This window comes from Mustelus asterias, chromosome 4 (assembly GCF_964213995.1).
Source record: "Mustelus asterias chromosome 4, sMusAst1.hap1.1, whole genome shotgun sequence".
Taxonomy (NCBI): Eukaryota; Metazoa; Chordata; class Chondrichthyes; order Carcharhiniformes; family Triakidae; genus Mustelus; species Mustelus asterias.
Window position 1 is genome coordinate 138,001,848 of NC_135804.1, and position 15,897 is coordinate 138,017,744.

At 41.7% G+C, this 15,897-nt stretch overlaps 1 protein-coding gene across 2 annotated transcripts in view; it reads left to right on the top strand.

Annotated features, from left to right (window-relative positions):
- The first annotated feature begins 2,208 nt into the window (after nt 1-2,208).
- tbc1d8b (TBC1 domain family member 8B) overlaps nt 2,209-15,897 on the top strand; it is a 60,459-nt gene continuing 46,770 nt past the window's right edge. For both annotated transcript variants that reach the window (XR_013497669.1, XM_078211779.1), the window contains exons 1-4: nt 2,209-2,459; nt 7,453-7,563; nt 11,038-11,156; nt 13,457-13,685. Coding sequence is in view for 1 of the 2 variants with exons in the window: in XM_078211779.1 (XP_078067905.1) it covers nt 2,333-2,459; nt 7,453-7,563; nt 11,038-11,156; nt 13,457-13,685 (586 nt within the window). In the remaining variant the exon portion in view is untranslated. The remainder of the gene's footprint in view (nt 2,460-7,452; nt 7,564-11,037; nt 11,157-13,456; nt 13,686-15,897) is intronic.

The following is a 15,897-nucleotide window of genomic DNA, read 5'->3' on the forward strand; positions in this document are numbered from 1 at the left end:
TTGAAAGCCAGATACACACACACACAGAGTTACTTTTTCAATGTTTTTTTTTGAAAAAAAAATACATCATTTATAAATTATCTGAAAGAAATATTACAAAATATTTCAAATTCTCATGACAGGAAAGTGCAATAATATTCACATTCTCTAGAGATCAAGATGCACTATGAGGTGCTTCAACACGGTAATGAGAACATTACAAACATTTCAATATTTTCATTACAGAGAGTACAGTTTTTTCAAACTATATACATCTGTCATGTTGCACTCTGAGATGCTTGAACCAAGTTACGTACGGTTAGGATTAAGCACACAGTCTGAGGGGTTTTACCCGATTACCAGCCCTTTGGTGTACATTGGCTGAAAGGCCTTATACAGTGGCCCTTCCTCGCTACATCTTGGCAGTATGTCGTGAGACAGCTAACGAAGCCAACAGACCATATAATGGGTCTGCATGTACAAACTGCAAATAATACCTATGGACTTGGAGCCCTTGAATCTGAAAGTGCCCCCACATTCCTTGCAAATGTTAATCCCAGGGAACTATTTGGGTTGCTTTCGTAGCCTAAGACTGAGATGAAATGTATTCTTGGAACACTGTTACCTGCAAGTTTCCCTCCACCATTGCTTCCTGCACCCCAATTGCAAAGCAAAAAAACCCATGACCCAATTGAATGTCAACCAAACAGTCCAACAAATAGTCCAAAATCAACATTTTAAAAGAAATTAAAACACCATTGATATTTCATTTAAAACACCAAATGAAGTGATAAAATTTCACAATGTTTATATCTGGTACAAAGAAATGTTGAAGAAAAATAGCCGTACTTGGAATATAGTGTTCAATTCTGGGCACCACACTACCAGAAGGATGTGGAGGCTTTGGAGAGGGTACAGAAAAGATTTACCAGGATGTTGCCTGGTATGGAGGGCATTAGCGGTGAGGAGAGGTTGGAGAAGCTAGATTTGTTCTCACTGAAATGATGGATGCTGTGGGGCTACCTGATAGAAGTCTACAAGATTATGAGGGGCATGGACGGAGCGGATAGTCAGAAGCTTTTTCCCAGCGTGAAAGAGTCAATTACCAGGAGGCATAGGTTTAAGGTGCGAGGGGCAAGATTTAAAGGAGATACTAGAGGGATGGAGTTTAAAAACAGTGAGGTTATGTTGCAGCTGTATAAGGTGCTGGTGAGGCCACACCTGGAGTACTGTATAAAGTTTTGGTCTCCTTACTTGGGAAAGGATATACTGGCACTGGAGGGGGTGTAAGGGAGATTACTAGGTTGTTTCTGGAGTTGAGAGGGTTGGGTTATGAGGAGAGACTGAGGCTATACTCATTGAAATTCAGAAGAATGAGGGGAGATCTTGTAGAAACATATAAAATTATGAAGGGAATAGATTAGAAGCAGGGAAATTGTTTCCACTGGCAGGTGAAACTAGAACTAGGGGGTATGGTCTCAAAATAAGGGGGAGCCGATTTAGGACTGAGTTGAGGAAGAACTTCTTCACACAAAGGGTTGTGAATCTGGAATTCCCTGCCCAGTGAAGCAGTTGAGGCTACCTCATTGAATGTTTTTCAGGCAAAGATAGATACATTTTTGAACAGTAAAGGAATTAAGGGTTATGGTGAACAGGTGGGTAAGTGGAGCTGAGTCCAGGAAAAGATCAGCCATGATCTTATTGAATGGTGGAGCAGGCCCAAGGGGCCAGATGGCCTACTCCTGCTCCTAGTTCTTATGTACGAGGCAAGTTTTTTTACACAGAGAGTGATGGGTGCCTGGAACTTGTTGCCGGGGGAGTTAGTGGAAGCAGATACGGCAGTGACTTTTAAAGGGCGTCTTGACAAAGACATGAATAGGATGGAAATAGAGGGATATGGTCCCTGGAAGGATAGGAGGTTTCAGTTCAGTCAGGCAGCATGGTCAGTGCAGGCTTGGAGTGCCCAAGGGCATGTTCCTGTGCTGTAATTTTCTTTGTTCAAATATTAATGTTCCAATTTCTTTTTATCCAGAGTTGAACACAGCAATATCCTGGAATTTGAGCTTCAGCCTCCTGGAGGCTCCTGAGCTGGAGGTCATCCTTTCCATGGCCCATCTTGGCCCTGCTGCTCTTCACGGCACGCTGGGATTTGTAGTCCCGTTGCCTGACGTCAACACGGAAGGGAACTACAAGTCACGGCGCGTGGGAAGGGCGGGGCTTAGTGCGCGCAGCCGCAGTGGTGGGGCGTCTGGGAAGGTTTGTTGTCGACGTGGGGAAGTCGGCAGGTGCGGTGGTCATGGAGTGAGGCGGAGCAGGGGCCAACGTTTCCGCCACCTCCCCTTTCGAGCCGACCATGTGGCTCAAACCTGAGGAAGTGCTGCTGAAGAACGCCCTGAAGCTATGGCTGACGGAGAAAACGCACAAGTACTTCGTTTTGCAGCGTCGCCGAGGCTACGGGGAAGGCGGCGGCGGACTAACGGGTAAAGTTCGGGGAAACCGCCGGGCAACGCGCAGCCGCAGTACGAGGCAAGGTGCCAGCCGCCGGGCAATGCGCAGTCGCAGTGCGAGGAGCGGGGCCCGCTGCCACGCAGCGCGCAGTCGCAGTGCGGGGAGAGGTGCCGGCCGCCGGGCAGAGCGCAGACGCAGAGTCGGGAGAGTGCCGGCTGGCGGGCAATGCGCAGTCGCGTAAGTGCAGGGAGTGTCGGCGGCCGGCTGTTATGCTGTTGTGAAGAGCGAATTAAAAAAAACGCGTTCCTGTGCTCAGATTCCAGTGCAGGTAAAGTTTTATTCATACATGGGAAAACTTTATTTACCATCCATTTGTTTACTTATTCTGTTTATTAATTATCTTTGCCATTTAATTGACTGTCACTTGTCACTAATTGGTTTGATATTTAATTATTGATGTCAATTATTAGTTGCCTGACATTTAATAATTTATATGTCGTTGTTTTGTCATTTGTGACTTTGGCATTTACTTTCTGTTTAATTGTCTCATTATTCCTGTCATTTAATTTTTTTTTTGAGATTCATGAACTTTCTGGTGGTTACACCTGACATTTTTAATTTTTGCCATTTATCAGTTTGTCTGCTATTTATTACTTTGCCATGTAATTATTTACTGTTAATTTACTATTTGTCGTGTTTTATTTGTCTGCTTGTTCTCTGTTTGGCTGGGCATGGTGGCACAATGGTTGGCACTGCTGCCCCTCAGCGCCAGGGACCCAGGATCGATTCCTGTCTTGGTTCACTGTCTGTGTGGAATCTGCACGTTCTGCTTGTGTCTGTGTGGTGCTTCGGTTTCCTCCCACAGACCGAATGACGTACTAGTTAGGTGCATTGGCCATGCTAAATTCTGCCTCAATGTGCCCTGACAGGCACCAGAGTGTGGGGGACTAGGGGATTTTCGGTAACTTCATTGCAGTGTTTAATGTAAGCCTATTTGTGACACCAATAAACTGAAAACTTAATCTTAAAACCTTTTTCCACCCTCATGTACACCGCCGCAGCTTCCAGAGGCCCTGACTTCACCACCCATGGTGTGTGAATCAGCTCTCCACCTGTGACTGAGGATCGGGTGTTTGCTTGTGCACTTTCTCTGTGTGTCTCCTTTCCTCACCTTGCCACAGCATTGAAAATCGGTACTGTCAGTACTGCAACATGCTTTCTGGCTTGCGTTACCCACCTTGCACTTCCAGTGTACCTTTGAGGGTTGTTTTGTTTCCCACTTTGAAAAGCTGTTGTTCATGCTCAAGGATTTTTCTATACTTTTGTTTTGCCTTTTTGTTAGTGTGGAACAAATCTCAAGTGTGGTCAAATCTAAAATGAATGGAAATTGCAAAGTATGCTTCATTTACTGTCATCTTGCAGTTTTGTGTGAGATGGGGAGGATTTTTTTGTACTGTTGCCTGTTTGACAACATTTGTACCTTGAAATTCACAAATTTTGAGATTTTATCGGGCAGTTTACACTGTTTATTCTAAATGTTCGGCGTGATGCTGGGGGACTGGGTTAGTGCACTAAATACTTTCACTTCACGGAGCGTGGGGATAGAATTCTGCCCAGCTAATAGGATGAAATCCCTGGTTCCCTCCTGGTTGTGTGTGCAGGGTCATGGTGCATGTTTGGCAATGTCATCCAGGCCACATGGCTGACTGATATGGGAAATGGTGCAATAGACTGTCAGGTGCGTTCCCCCCCCCCCCCTTTCACCATTAGACTGAGGCACACAGTCTCGCGTTTCATTGTTAATTTTATAAACATGCTCTTAAGGCCAGCTTCTAACGATATCTTATTTCTAGAAATGGATTGCACATTATGCTGCACTTTCTTTATAAATCAATACAGACTGATCCTGCACAGACTGCCTGATTTTGGCAAGATTAATGAAAATGTAAAAAAATTAAAAATACTCCCAGAAATTGTGGCATATGTTGGTAAATCAATGGTTGACATTCCAGGTAGTTATAATATAAAGAATTCAGTATATCTCAATAAGTGCTCTGGTGTAGTTAAAATAGAGTTGAAGCAGAGGTGATTTTTTTTCCTTTCGACAGTCTTTAAATTCTTGCTCAAAATGAGTGCCATGAAGACTATGACTGTTTCCTAAGGAGCATCTCACAACACCTGTGGAGCCCTTGACGTTTCATCAAAGTCACTCTTTAGCCAAATTTCTGGTTTGTTTGAAAATGGACGACTTGGAATTTACACCGCAATCAAATAAGCTCAACGCACGTGCTGGTTGGGTGCATTGGCCATGCTAAATTCTCCCAGTGTACCCGAACAGGTGCTGGGATTTTCACAGTAAATTCATTGCAGTGTTCATGTAAACCTACTTGTGACACTAATGAATAAACTTTAATACATTGTATAAAGGATATTAGTGATTAGAATGTTACAGAATAGAAACGGGCCATGTAGTCCATCTGATCTGTTTATGCTCCACATCTTACTTCATCTCACCCTATCAATATCTGTTACTATTCCTTTCTCCTTTGTGCTTTTTCTAACTTAAATGCAAAAATGAACTACTGTATCTGAGTTTGGCTGGTCATCCAGAGTGCCTGACATACGCCTACCAAAGCAAATCTTCCATGGAGAGCTTGAGTTCACAGTGCGCTTTTATTGGCGGTCAAAGGAAGGGGTGCTGCTGCAAGGGTGCTCTGATATTATCACTTAGGAGTTTAGATACACTAAGGAGTGATCACTCAAGATCGCTGCTTCAGGCGCAACTCAAATAAAAAACAGTACACCCATCCTCGAAAGCAAGGGCATATCAAAGGCGGAAAGAAAATTCTGAACCGGGAACTTGTCCAAAACTCAATCATCTGCGATATGCTGTCCTATTTGCAGCAGAATCTAGCGGGTGCAGATTGGCCTAAGCAGTCACCTATGGACCACCTACCAGATGATGAGCATGTTTGTCCCTTGAAGATGATGACCACGAACAAGACTCTATGATAGAGACTTCCACATTCTCACCACTGTCTGGGTAAAGAATTTTTTGCTGAATTGCTCATAGGAATATTAGTGACTATCTTGTGTTTATGGTTATTAGTTTTCACTTCCCTGCAAATGCAATGCTTCCAGTGTCTACCATATTGAAACTGCTTCATAATTTTAAAGATCTCTATACATTCACATCTCAATCTCTGAGGAAAAAGAGCCCCAGCCTGTACAATCTTTGCTGGGTTACTGACTTTTAATAATTGTGAAAATTTCTTTCATAGTCCAGGTGTTTGGAATCTAACTTTCAACAATATAATTTCTGGATTTGAAGTTAGTATTAAATGTAAGGCAAGTGGATATTTGATTGAAAAGCTGGTAATTTCTTGGATGTAAATGCAATTTAAACAAGCTTTGAGTTAATTATAGTTAAAAGCTAACTTATGTTTGTCTTACAAGGTTAGAGGGAGAAGTGTAAAGGTTAAACAAAGAATGACCCATCTCTGGGCTTGAAATGGAGCCAGCAGATCTGTCCTCATCTCAACAAATATATATTGTTTCCAGATGAAAAGATGCTAAAAGCAGCTTTGTAAGCATTGGGTTTCTTCATGGACCTGGTGAATCTGGAGAAAGGGTCATAGAACTCCATCAGCAGTACAAATTATTCATGTGGGTTACAGAATCAGAGTTGTGTTGATGGTACAATAATTTGTGCTTATTTCTGTTTGAGACTCTCCCAAAGCATTGCTTATTGCTATAGAGACAAACTGTGGGTAGAAGGTTCTTTGCTTTATTTGTGTGGCAGCAAGCAATTCAGTTTGGGAGGAGATGAAGGAAATTGCAGCTTTGCTTTGGTGCAGACTGCATTGAGAGCCAGTAGGTGCGGCTAGTCAGTGAGGCCTGCACTTCAAGCAGAGAAAATATCAACTTCTTCACTCATCACGTGATAAGTGTTTGGGGCTCTATATCACTTTGGACTGTGAGAGGGAAAAGCAGCTAAAAGATTAACTTTAGCTTGCAGCTAGTGGAAGAAATCTGCAGTGATCTATAGTGACATCTGCTGAAAGAGTTGTTCTCTCCTCCATAAAATTGTGATGTAAATCCAGAGTCAGTAATGTAGCAAGAGACTACATGGATATGGTAGTGACTCTTTGCTTCACTCAGGAGTCAGGTTGAGCCCAAATACTGGATTTGCTGCAAAATTTCATGTCAAAGAAGTAAAGACTTGCACCTTTGTGGAACTAATTTGTGTATTTGTTTTGTTCTCCATTGGTTTCAACCCAGTATCAGATTCACAAAAATCTAATGCTGCTATGCGATGGGGGTCTTGAGCCCACTCTCTCTATACGTGAGAACACCAACGGGGGCTTATGTGAACCTGATTTACATTTATTTAAATATATTTCTGTATTACTAACATGTCCCCTCACCAGATATTGACCCCCCCACCTCTGCACGATTTACAACAAGTTCACCCAGACGTGGACCCCCACCTCCCCACAGGCACAAAAGTGATTATAGCCCCCATGAGAGAAGGACATGACCAGGCACTGCACTGGCAGAGTGTTTTAGTCGGTGGTGGGGTGGGATTGAATGCCGGCTCTGAACAGGTGGGGGCGAGCCCCTGAGACCTCCATGGTGGGATGGTGTTGGGGGGAGTTTTATTGTTCTGATTGGGGTACCCTTTAAACATGGCGTCCTGATCTCAGTGCAGCCAGGTTTTGCCGGTGTGTTGATGCCCACCCCACTGCATGACACCGTGAAACTCACCCCTGTGGTAAGATTTAGAGAGAGAACCAATCTATTATTCTGTAGTGAAACGCGCAGATTTTCTCACCAGAAACAACACTCTGCTATTTTTTGGCAAGATTTCGCCCATAGTTTTCAAAATTAAGGCTCACAAGCTTTAACTTTTCTCTGACCTGTAGTCTGGTGTAATTCAACTGAGCTTGCAATGTAAAATGTGCATGACTTGATGAATAAGATGTTAACTGTTGAGGTACAAAAATGTGCTTTTGGTTCCTGCAGGCCTCCTTGTTGGGACACTTGACACAGTGTTTGATTCAACTTCTAAAGTAGCTCCATATCGCATCTTGCATCAAACACCAGAATCCCAAGTCTATTGGTCCATTGCATGTGGTAAGTTAAACTTTTATTGTGTAAGTTATTAATGGCTAAGGTCATCTTTCATCATCAATCATTGGGGATTTACAGTACTTGGGGGTCAGATGAATGCATATTAATTCATTGCATTATGCAAAGTTCGACATAACACAAAAGTGGAGCCTTGTTAAAAGCTTTAAACATTGTTTCTTGCTTTTTTTTAAGATATTCTTTTTTTTAATGCTATGCTGTTGCAACATTTTCCCTAAAGCACCGTGTGCTTTTGGTCCAGAAACATGTAAGCCTTATAGAAAGGATTTCATGTAATCTCCACGCCTGCCTCGATTTGGTTCTTTTGCTAATTAGTTCAATCTGCATTCTGTGATTACTCACCCTCCTGTCACTGGAAACATTGTTTCTCACTCTTTGCTCCATCACAACCACTCAAATGATTCATTTTCCTTTACACAATTTAAGACCCTGTTTGGAGGGATTCCAAAAGTATTGAAACATCTTCACTGTTAACTTGACATTTCATTGTTTGATAAACAGGAAGGAAGGGACAAATTTGCATTTCCATCCTCAGGATTTCCCATGTGCTTCACTGCTAATTAGGTACTTTGAAGTATCATTGCTATTGTAACGTAGACAAACTATTGACTTCACGGTTGTTATAATGCAGCGCACTAATAATAGATTGCTGTGTGATCAAATTCATTCTTCAGTTTTATCTTCTTTCAATCCACATACCAGTTAATAGCTGTGGTTTCGCACGTGGAGTCAGGCCAAGTAGTGTCTCAGTGAAGCAGTGTTGGTGGATTGGGGATAATTGGACCAGGGTGTGCAGATGTAATACAATTCTCACCGAGAAGTTTTGTATTCTCTCCTTGCTCTTATATAATTGATTTGGTACTATTTATAGTTAAACAGTCGAAAAAGTTAGAAGGCAGAGAAATTATTTGTGGTGCAGGTGTTTCTTCTTGACTAACACTAACTAAACTATAACAATTGTAAGTGTAATTACAATGTGACATGTTTACATAGGCCATTTCCTTCAAGTGCAAAGAGGAATTTAGAATGAAAGTTCAAGTGGCAAAAATGTTACAATGGTAGGGAAAGTTTGTAGGCAGGAAGTGAATACAGATTTTTTGGATAATAGATGGGTACTTCAGATTTGATTTGTATTCCAATTTCTCCTGTCAGGAGCATTGGCCACAATTTTTCAGCTACTGAGTTTCATGGCGGGGATGTGAGCAAGACAACTGTAAGATCCCACTGCCAACCAATGGTGGGGTGTTTTGCCACTGCAAAACACACCATTGGGGGAAGAAAATCTCGCCCATTGCCTTTAATTCTCTCTCTCTTCTGAAAATGTAAAGAGCACCACTCTCAAGTTGTGATAAATTGTGGACCGAAATCATGTTACAGTGTAGTAGAATCAAAAAAATATTAGGGATCTTCACAATTTTGTACCCGTATTCTACAGTTTTAACATGCATCTTAAATGTTCATTTTAGAATTTAGTTTAAAGTGACCCTTTCACTGCATTTACTTCCTCAAATTATTAAAATTCTCTTATTTTGTACCGGATCCTGCAGGTGTGGGACTAGGGTGTAATCCTGCTTGGTATTTTTAGAATGTGTTCTGTCATACTGGGTTTACAAAACAACCTCCACTAAATGTTTAGGCAAATTATACAGCTCGGTGCCAACACTTGAGCTAAACCATTGTTTGCTATCTGTATTTTCACAGCAGTGCATCCTGGTTAAAGTTCAATATTTGTGTACAACGTGTACATTACACAGCTGCAGAGAGTACAGAGATATAGTATTAGTATTTGGGTTTGCTTGTTTAATGTGCTGGGCGTACGAGAGCGTGCTTCAACCCTTATGTTATCAGGTGGAATCTCAGACTGCATGTAGAGTGTGACTCAACTGTTCCATTGCACCAATTTATCTTGACGCAGAGATGATTTTGATTACTGTGCATCTATTACCTTTGGATGCTAAATACCGATATCCAAGTTTTGCTTTGGATGTATCTTTATTCTTTCTCCAAATTGACTGCAATGTTTTGATACAACAATTTTATTAATGTACTTTTGAATAATTTACTTGTAGACAATTTGACCGCTCAGTCATTTAATATATAATCAATCGATCATCAATCTTAACTGCACTTTGTCACACAATCCCCAGATCCCTTGATTCCCTTACTGCCCAAAAATAACACTGATTTCTGTCTTGAATGTACTAATTGACTGAGCATCCACAGTTCCCTGGGTTAGAAAAAATTCCAACAATTCACAACCCTTTCAGTGTAGAACTTGTCCATATAGTCCTTTTAGGACTCTGGCCCCTATTTTAGACTCCCCAACCTGGGGAAACACCGTCCCTGCATCGATTCTACTGAATCTCTTAAGAATTCTATATGTTTCAACGAGATCGCCACATGTTCTTCTAACCTCCTGGGAATATAGGCTCAAGTGTGAAGTTTTCCCCTTTAGCGTTTTGGTACCCATGAGCTAAGTAAACATGACAGCCCTGTTGTGCAGCTAGCTATGTTGTGATATTGCTTGTTTTTGTTTTGGACTGCTTATGTTGCTGGCTGAATGTGACCACTTGTTCTCAGCAATCAATGAATGTTAAACCATGACATCTACTTAAATTTCTATGGTACTCTCGCGCACAAGTATTTTTGAGCAGTGAGCAAGAGGTTGGAAAGGGCACAGATACTGTATCTGAAAAGAAAAATAGCAGCTGAATAACACGAAAGTTGTACCTTCGGCCTCATGTCAAGCTGTTTATCTCAATGGAACCTCTATTCTATGCACCAGTTATCCAAATAAATAAGCACTGGGAATGGTTAAAAAAACTTTTGAGACAAAACCTTGCGACCTCGAACAGCCTGTTAATATCTCTCTCTATTTGATATAAATCCACCTGAGCGCTCAATGATTAACTTGGCGCTGTATTGTTTTCATTGTACTTTACTTAATTTCTGTGCCATATGTGTAAGACCAAAATGTAGGTCTGTGGCCTGTTGATTGGCCATTGATATCATTATTCCTCCTGAGTGATAGGGGTGAAAGAGGGGCCTCTGGTTTCATTTTTTTTGTTATATGTATAATATCTAAAGAAAGTATACTGATTTAACTATAAACTGCATTTTAACCTAACAACAGTTAAAATGAGAAGGCATATGTCTTCCAAATGGGAACTGTGACTATGGGTAACAGCATTAAACAAACAGTAACAGCAACGTCTACTTTCCTTGGTATAATTCACTCAGTAGTTTTTGGATGATAAGTTGCTCTCTTTTGGCAGCTGTCCATGTTCTCTCTGAGACCGACTGAGGGGGGAAATAGGGCTTATGTGTCTGTCCTTGGCTGTTTTAGTACTGTGTAAGAAACATTAATTGCTAAAATGAGCTGGTTTTGGTTGCTTAGAATGAATATAATTTGTCAAACGTGGTATCTTGAAGATTTCTAACTGTTTTGTTTTCAAACAGGAGCCAACAGTGAAGAAATAAATAAGCACTGGGAATGGCTGGAACATAATGTGATGGCAATACTTTCTGTATTTGATAGCAATGAAGATATCACCAGCTTTGTGCAGGGAAAAATACGGGTAAGAATGCAAGCAGTTTCCTTTCCTGTTGGTTTTCTCAGGATTCTACTTGCTTTCGGTTTTTGTGTTCAGTTTTATAGGCAGTGTAACAGGGCTGATGCGAACATTGGCCAAAGTTTTCCAGCTGCCCCTATTGGTGGGATCATCCAGGCCCGTCGAAGGCGACCCCTGGTGGCAGAGAGTTCAAACAACGGGCAAACTCATTGATGACATTGGGACTGGAAGATTCCATCAATGGTTGGTGGCTACTACCACTGTAGCCAAACACGCTGTGGGGTGGGTGGAAAATCCTGGCCAATATAACTGATAGTAGAAAAATCTCATTGTATTGTGCCACTTAAAAAAAAAAAATGTGAACGTCACTGTGCATCAGCTTAATGCATTATTTAACATGTTTGTGCAATCCTGCTTGGTGAATAAGTTGAACTTTGAATCACAGGATAGTACAGCACAGAGGACAAACGTTCAAACTGCTTGAGGCTGCCCCGGCCTTTGAAAGAACAATCCAGTCAGTGCCACTCCGACACTTATTTCCATATCGCTGCATTTTTTCTTCAAGTACTTAACCAGTTTCCTACTACTAGGATTTGTGCAACATCATTCTCAGCTCTTTCTGTTCTTGCACTCCCTTTAAAATTGTACCATTTTACCCACGGAAAGCAATTGGCCCGGATGGAGTACCCGGGCAAGCACTCAGATCCTGCGCAAACCAGCTGTCGGGAATATTTGCATACATCTTTAACCTTTCATTAGTCATATCTGAGGTCCCTACCTGTTTTAAGAAGACGATCATCATCCCTGTACCAGAGAAAGGCCAGGCAGCATGCCTCAATGACTATCGTCCAGTGGCTGACGTCCATCATTATGAAGTGCGTTGAAAGGTTAGTCATGGTACGGATCAACTCTGGTCCCCCAGGTTGCCTGGATCCATCACAGTTTCTCTATCCCTGCAATAGGTCCACAGCAGACACCATCTCCCTGGCCCTACATTCAACCCTGGAACACTGGACAACAAAGACACTTGGGTCAGACTTCTATTTATTGACTACAGCTCAGCTTCAACACCCATTATACCTACAAAGCTCATCTCCAAACTCCGTGGCCTCAGGCTCGGCTCCTTCCTCTGCGACTGGATCTTCGACTTCCTAACCCACAAACCACAATCGGTAAAGATAGGCAACACCTCCTCCACAATCATCCTCAAAACCGGTGCCCCAGAAGGCTGTGTTCTTAGTCCCCTACTGTACTCATACACTTATCACTGTGTGGCCAAATTCCCCTCCAACTCCATGTTCAAGTTTGCTGATGACGCCACCGTAGTGAATCGAATCTCAAACAATGATGAGATGGAGTACAGGAAAGGGAGAATCTGGTGAATTGGTGCAACGACATTAATCTCTCCCTCAATGTCAATAAAACGAAAGAGTTGGTCATCGACTTCAGGAAACGTAGAGGAAGACATGCCCCTGTCTACATCAGTGGTGATGAAGTGGAAATGGTCGAGAACTTCAAGTTTCTAGGCATTCAGATCAACAACAATCTGTCCTAGTCCCTCCATGCCAACGCTATAGTTAAGAAAGTCCATCAATGCCTCTTAGAAGGCTCAGGAAATTCGGCATGTCCACTACGATTCTTACCATTGTTTTTTTACAGATGCACCACAGAAAGCATCCTTTCAGGATGTATCACAGCTTGGTATGGCTCCTGCTCTGGTCAAGACCACAAGAAACTACAAAGAGTCGTGAATGAAGCCAAGTCCATCACGCAAATGAGTCTCCCATCTATTGACTCTGTCTACACTTCCCACTGCCTTGGAAAAGCAACCAGCATAATCAAAGACTCCATGCACCCTGGATACACTCTCTTCCACCATCTTCCGTTGGGAAAATGATGCGAAAGACTGCGGTCCTGTATCAACCAACTCTAGAACAGCTTCTTCCCTGCTGCCATCAGACTTTTGAATGGACCTACCATATATTAAACTGATCTTGCTTCACCCTATCTGTAACTGCAATACTATATTCTGCACCCTCTCTTTTCCTTCTCCTCTATGTACTCTATGAACAGTATGCTTTGTATAGCACGCAAGAAACTGTACTTTTCCCCTTGCCTCTCTCTTATTTGCATTGAATTTCTTCTGCAATGTGTCCTCTCATTGCCACTGGGGAATCAGTTAGGGCCACAGACAGATCCACCATTTCTTGTGATATAATCTTATGAAAGATGTTTTAGGCGATATGAAGTATGTTATTAAAAATCAAATATTGCACTTAAAGGTTTCTCCATTACTTCTATCTCAGGGTCTAATAGCAGAAGAGTCTCAAAGTGCATCAATAAAGGAGGAAGATGACCCTGAGAAATTTCGTGAGGCCCTGTTGAAATTTGATAAGTGGTTTGGGCTGCCTGAGCAAGAGAAACTGGTGACCTATTACTCATGCAGTTACTGGAGTGGACGTGTGCCATGCCAAGGTTGGCTGTATCTTAGCACCAACTTCCTCAGCTTCTATTCCTTTTTCCTAGGCAAAGAAGGTAAGACCCTATATCCACTGATTGTAATGTCCTGAGACATTTCTGCAACATTATTTATTAAAAATCTAATAGTGTATATGCCAAAGTCCAGTGGTCACCAAGTCTAGTGAACATATTTGGAAGTATGTGATGCGTCGGGGCCTAATTTGAAGTTAGTTTGTCACCAATTCTGGTGTACTTTCTGCTCTGGTCACTGCACACTTAAAAGAAAAAGTCTGGCTATGAGATAAACAAAGCTCACCACCTCCACCGAGTTGCCCGAACTGCAGATATTACCACTGGTGCAGCTGCTCTCAATTGCTCGGCACAGATTATTGAGTCTGCGATTTTTAAAACTTGTTCACGGTGGTGCGTGTCAGTGGCAAGGCCAGCATTTATTGCCTACTTTTAATTGTTCTTGAGAATTTGATGGTGTGTCACTGCTTTGGACCAAAAGTCCATGTGGTGAATATACACTCAATGTTGTTAGGTAGGGAGTTCCAAGATTTTGACCCTGTGATGTTGGATGACTGCAGGATGATGTGTGACTTGGAGGGGAATTTTGCAGTGGTGACGTTCCCTAGTCCTTCCAGTTGGCAGAGATTGTGGGTTTAAGGTTCCAATGTTCTTAAAGGGCATTTAAAAATACATATTTACGTCACGTATTCTACATTCTAAAACTAGCTTATTTTGTAGCACAAATAAACTAGCCATTTACAACAAAATAGCTGTTGTGATCAATGCAAAAGTGCTGATGTATATGGGTAATTTGCCATAGATTTTGCCCATTTGATTCCAAAACATTTTTGTCCAACTTTTAGTTTTAGTTTTTAAAACTTGTGTACAATGACGTACTCTTTTATGCTATCTTAAGGATGCTAGAATACTGAGTAATCTTGCTTGTGACTCTGCATTTATTCATTATATAGAAGCCAGAAACCTTGCTGTCTAGAGATTACAACCTTTTCAATGCATTTATGTTCCATCTGTTAGAATTTGTAATGTATCACAGTTCTAGGCAATGTGTATGTATTAGTAAACTATATAATATACATTTGTCAGGCGGTAGAGAGAAAAGACCACTGATTAACAGGATAATGGAGACAGCAATGAAAATTCAGTTGTCTTGTCAGAAGATTGATCTTTATTAGGAGTTTATATTACTCTGCTGGGCTTGGTCTCTCCTGGGATAATCAACTGTGCTTGAGATTTCTGATAATCTTCAGATAGTTCCTGCAGGATTGGTGTTTATTGCTCTTTTGTGAGGACACCTCATGGTGTAGCATCATTTTCTGTTGGTGTTCCTGAACCCAAGTGCATTGAAATAATACTCTGATTCCAACAATCCAGGAGACTCAGATTTTTATAATCAACCCTTTTTCCATAAGTAGCAATCACTTCAATGTTCATTAGTGTCAGAATTTTGTTCAAATATGACTTTATTTATGCGTATTAAGTCCTTGTGGGATGGTAGGACATTTGGGGGTTTGGTCTGTGCTCATAAGAATATGCTGATGGGGCTACACGAAGGCGGGGAGCACCAGTTTAACCCAGTCGGACCAATGGCCTTTTTCCTGTGTACATTCGATGTGGTATGTATTTATGACTCCAGCTGCTACTCCTGGAACAATGTTAATATTAAAGAAAAATCTACTTGGGAGAGTGTTATGAAGTGCTTTCTCAATGATACCCTCTTCCCAACTGCTATTGTAGGAAATCTCTTTAAACCTCTGCCATGTTAGAAAGTAGCTTTCTGGTATGGAATCAGCAGTGAATGTCTGTTTGACTATTGTTCATCTGAGTGGTGCCTGAACCAGTCAAAATTGGTGTGACTAACATCAATTAAGAGGCAGATGGAGCACATTTCCACTCCATCTGACGAAGGAGCAGCGCTCCGAAAGCTTATGGTATTTGCTACCATATAAACCTGATTGGACTTTAACCTGGTGTTGTGAGACTTCTTACTGTGCTTGTTCAGAAGCAGATGATGCATAACTATATAGTGCCCTTTTTCAGCCCTGTGTATCCAAGCTTGTATCATCTTCACACCCACATCATTATTGCTTCTGTGCTTACTTCACCCTACCACCGCTGAAACTCTTAACTTGGTGTGACTTCCATAGAAGTCAAACTCTGATATGTTTCGCATCGCCCTGCTGAAACTCCAGCTCAGCAATAGGTATAGCTTGCCCATCACCCCATTCTTCACCAACCTCCATTTGAATGTTTGCAT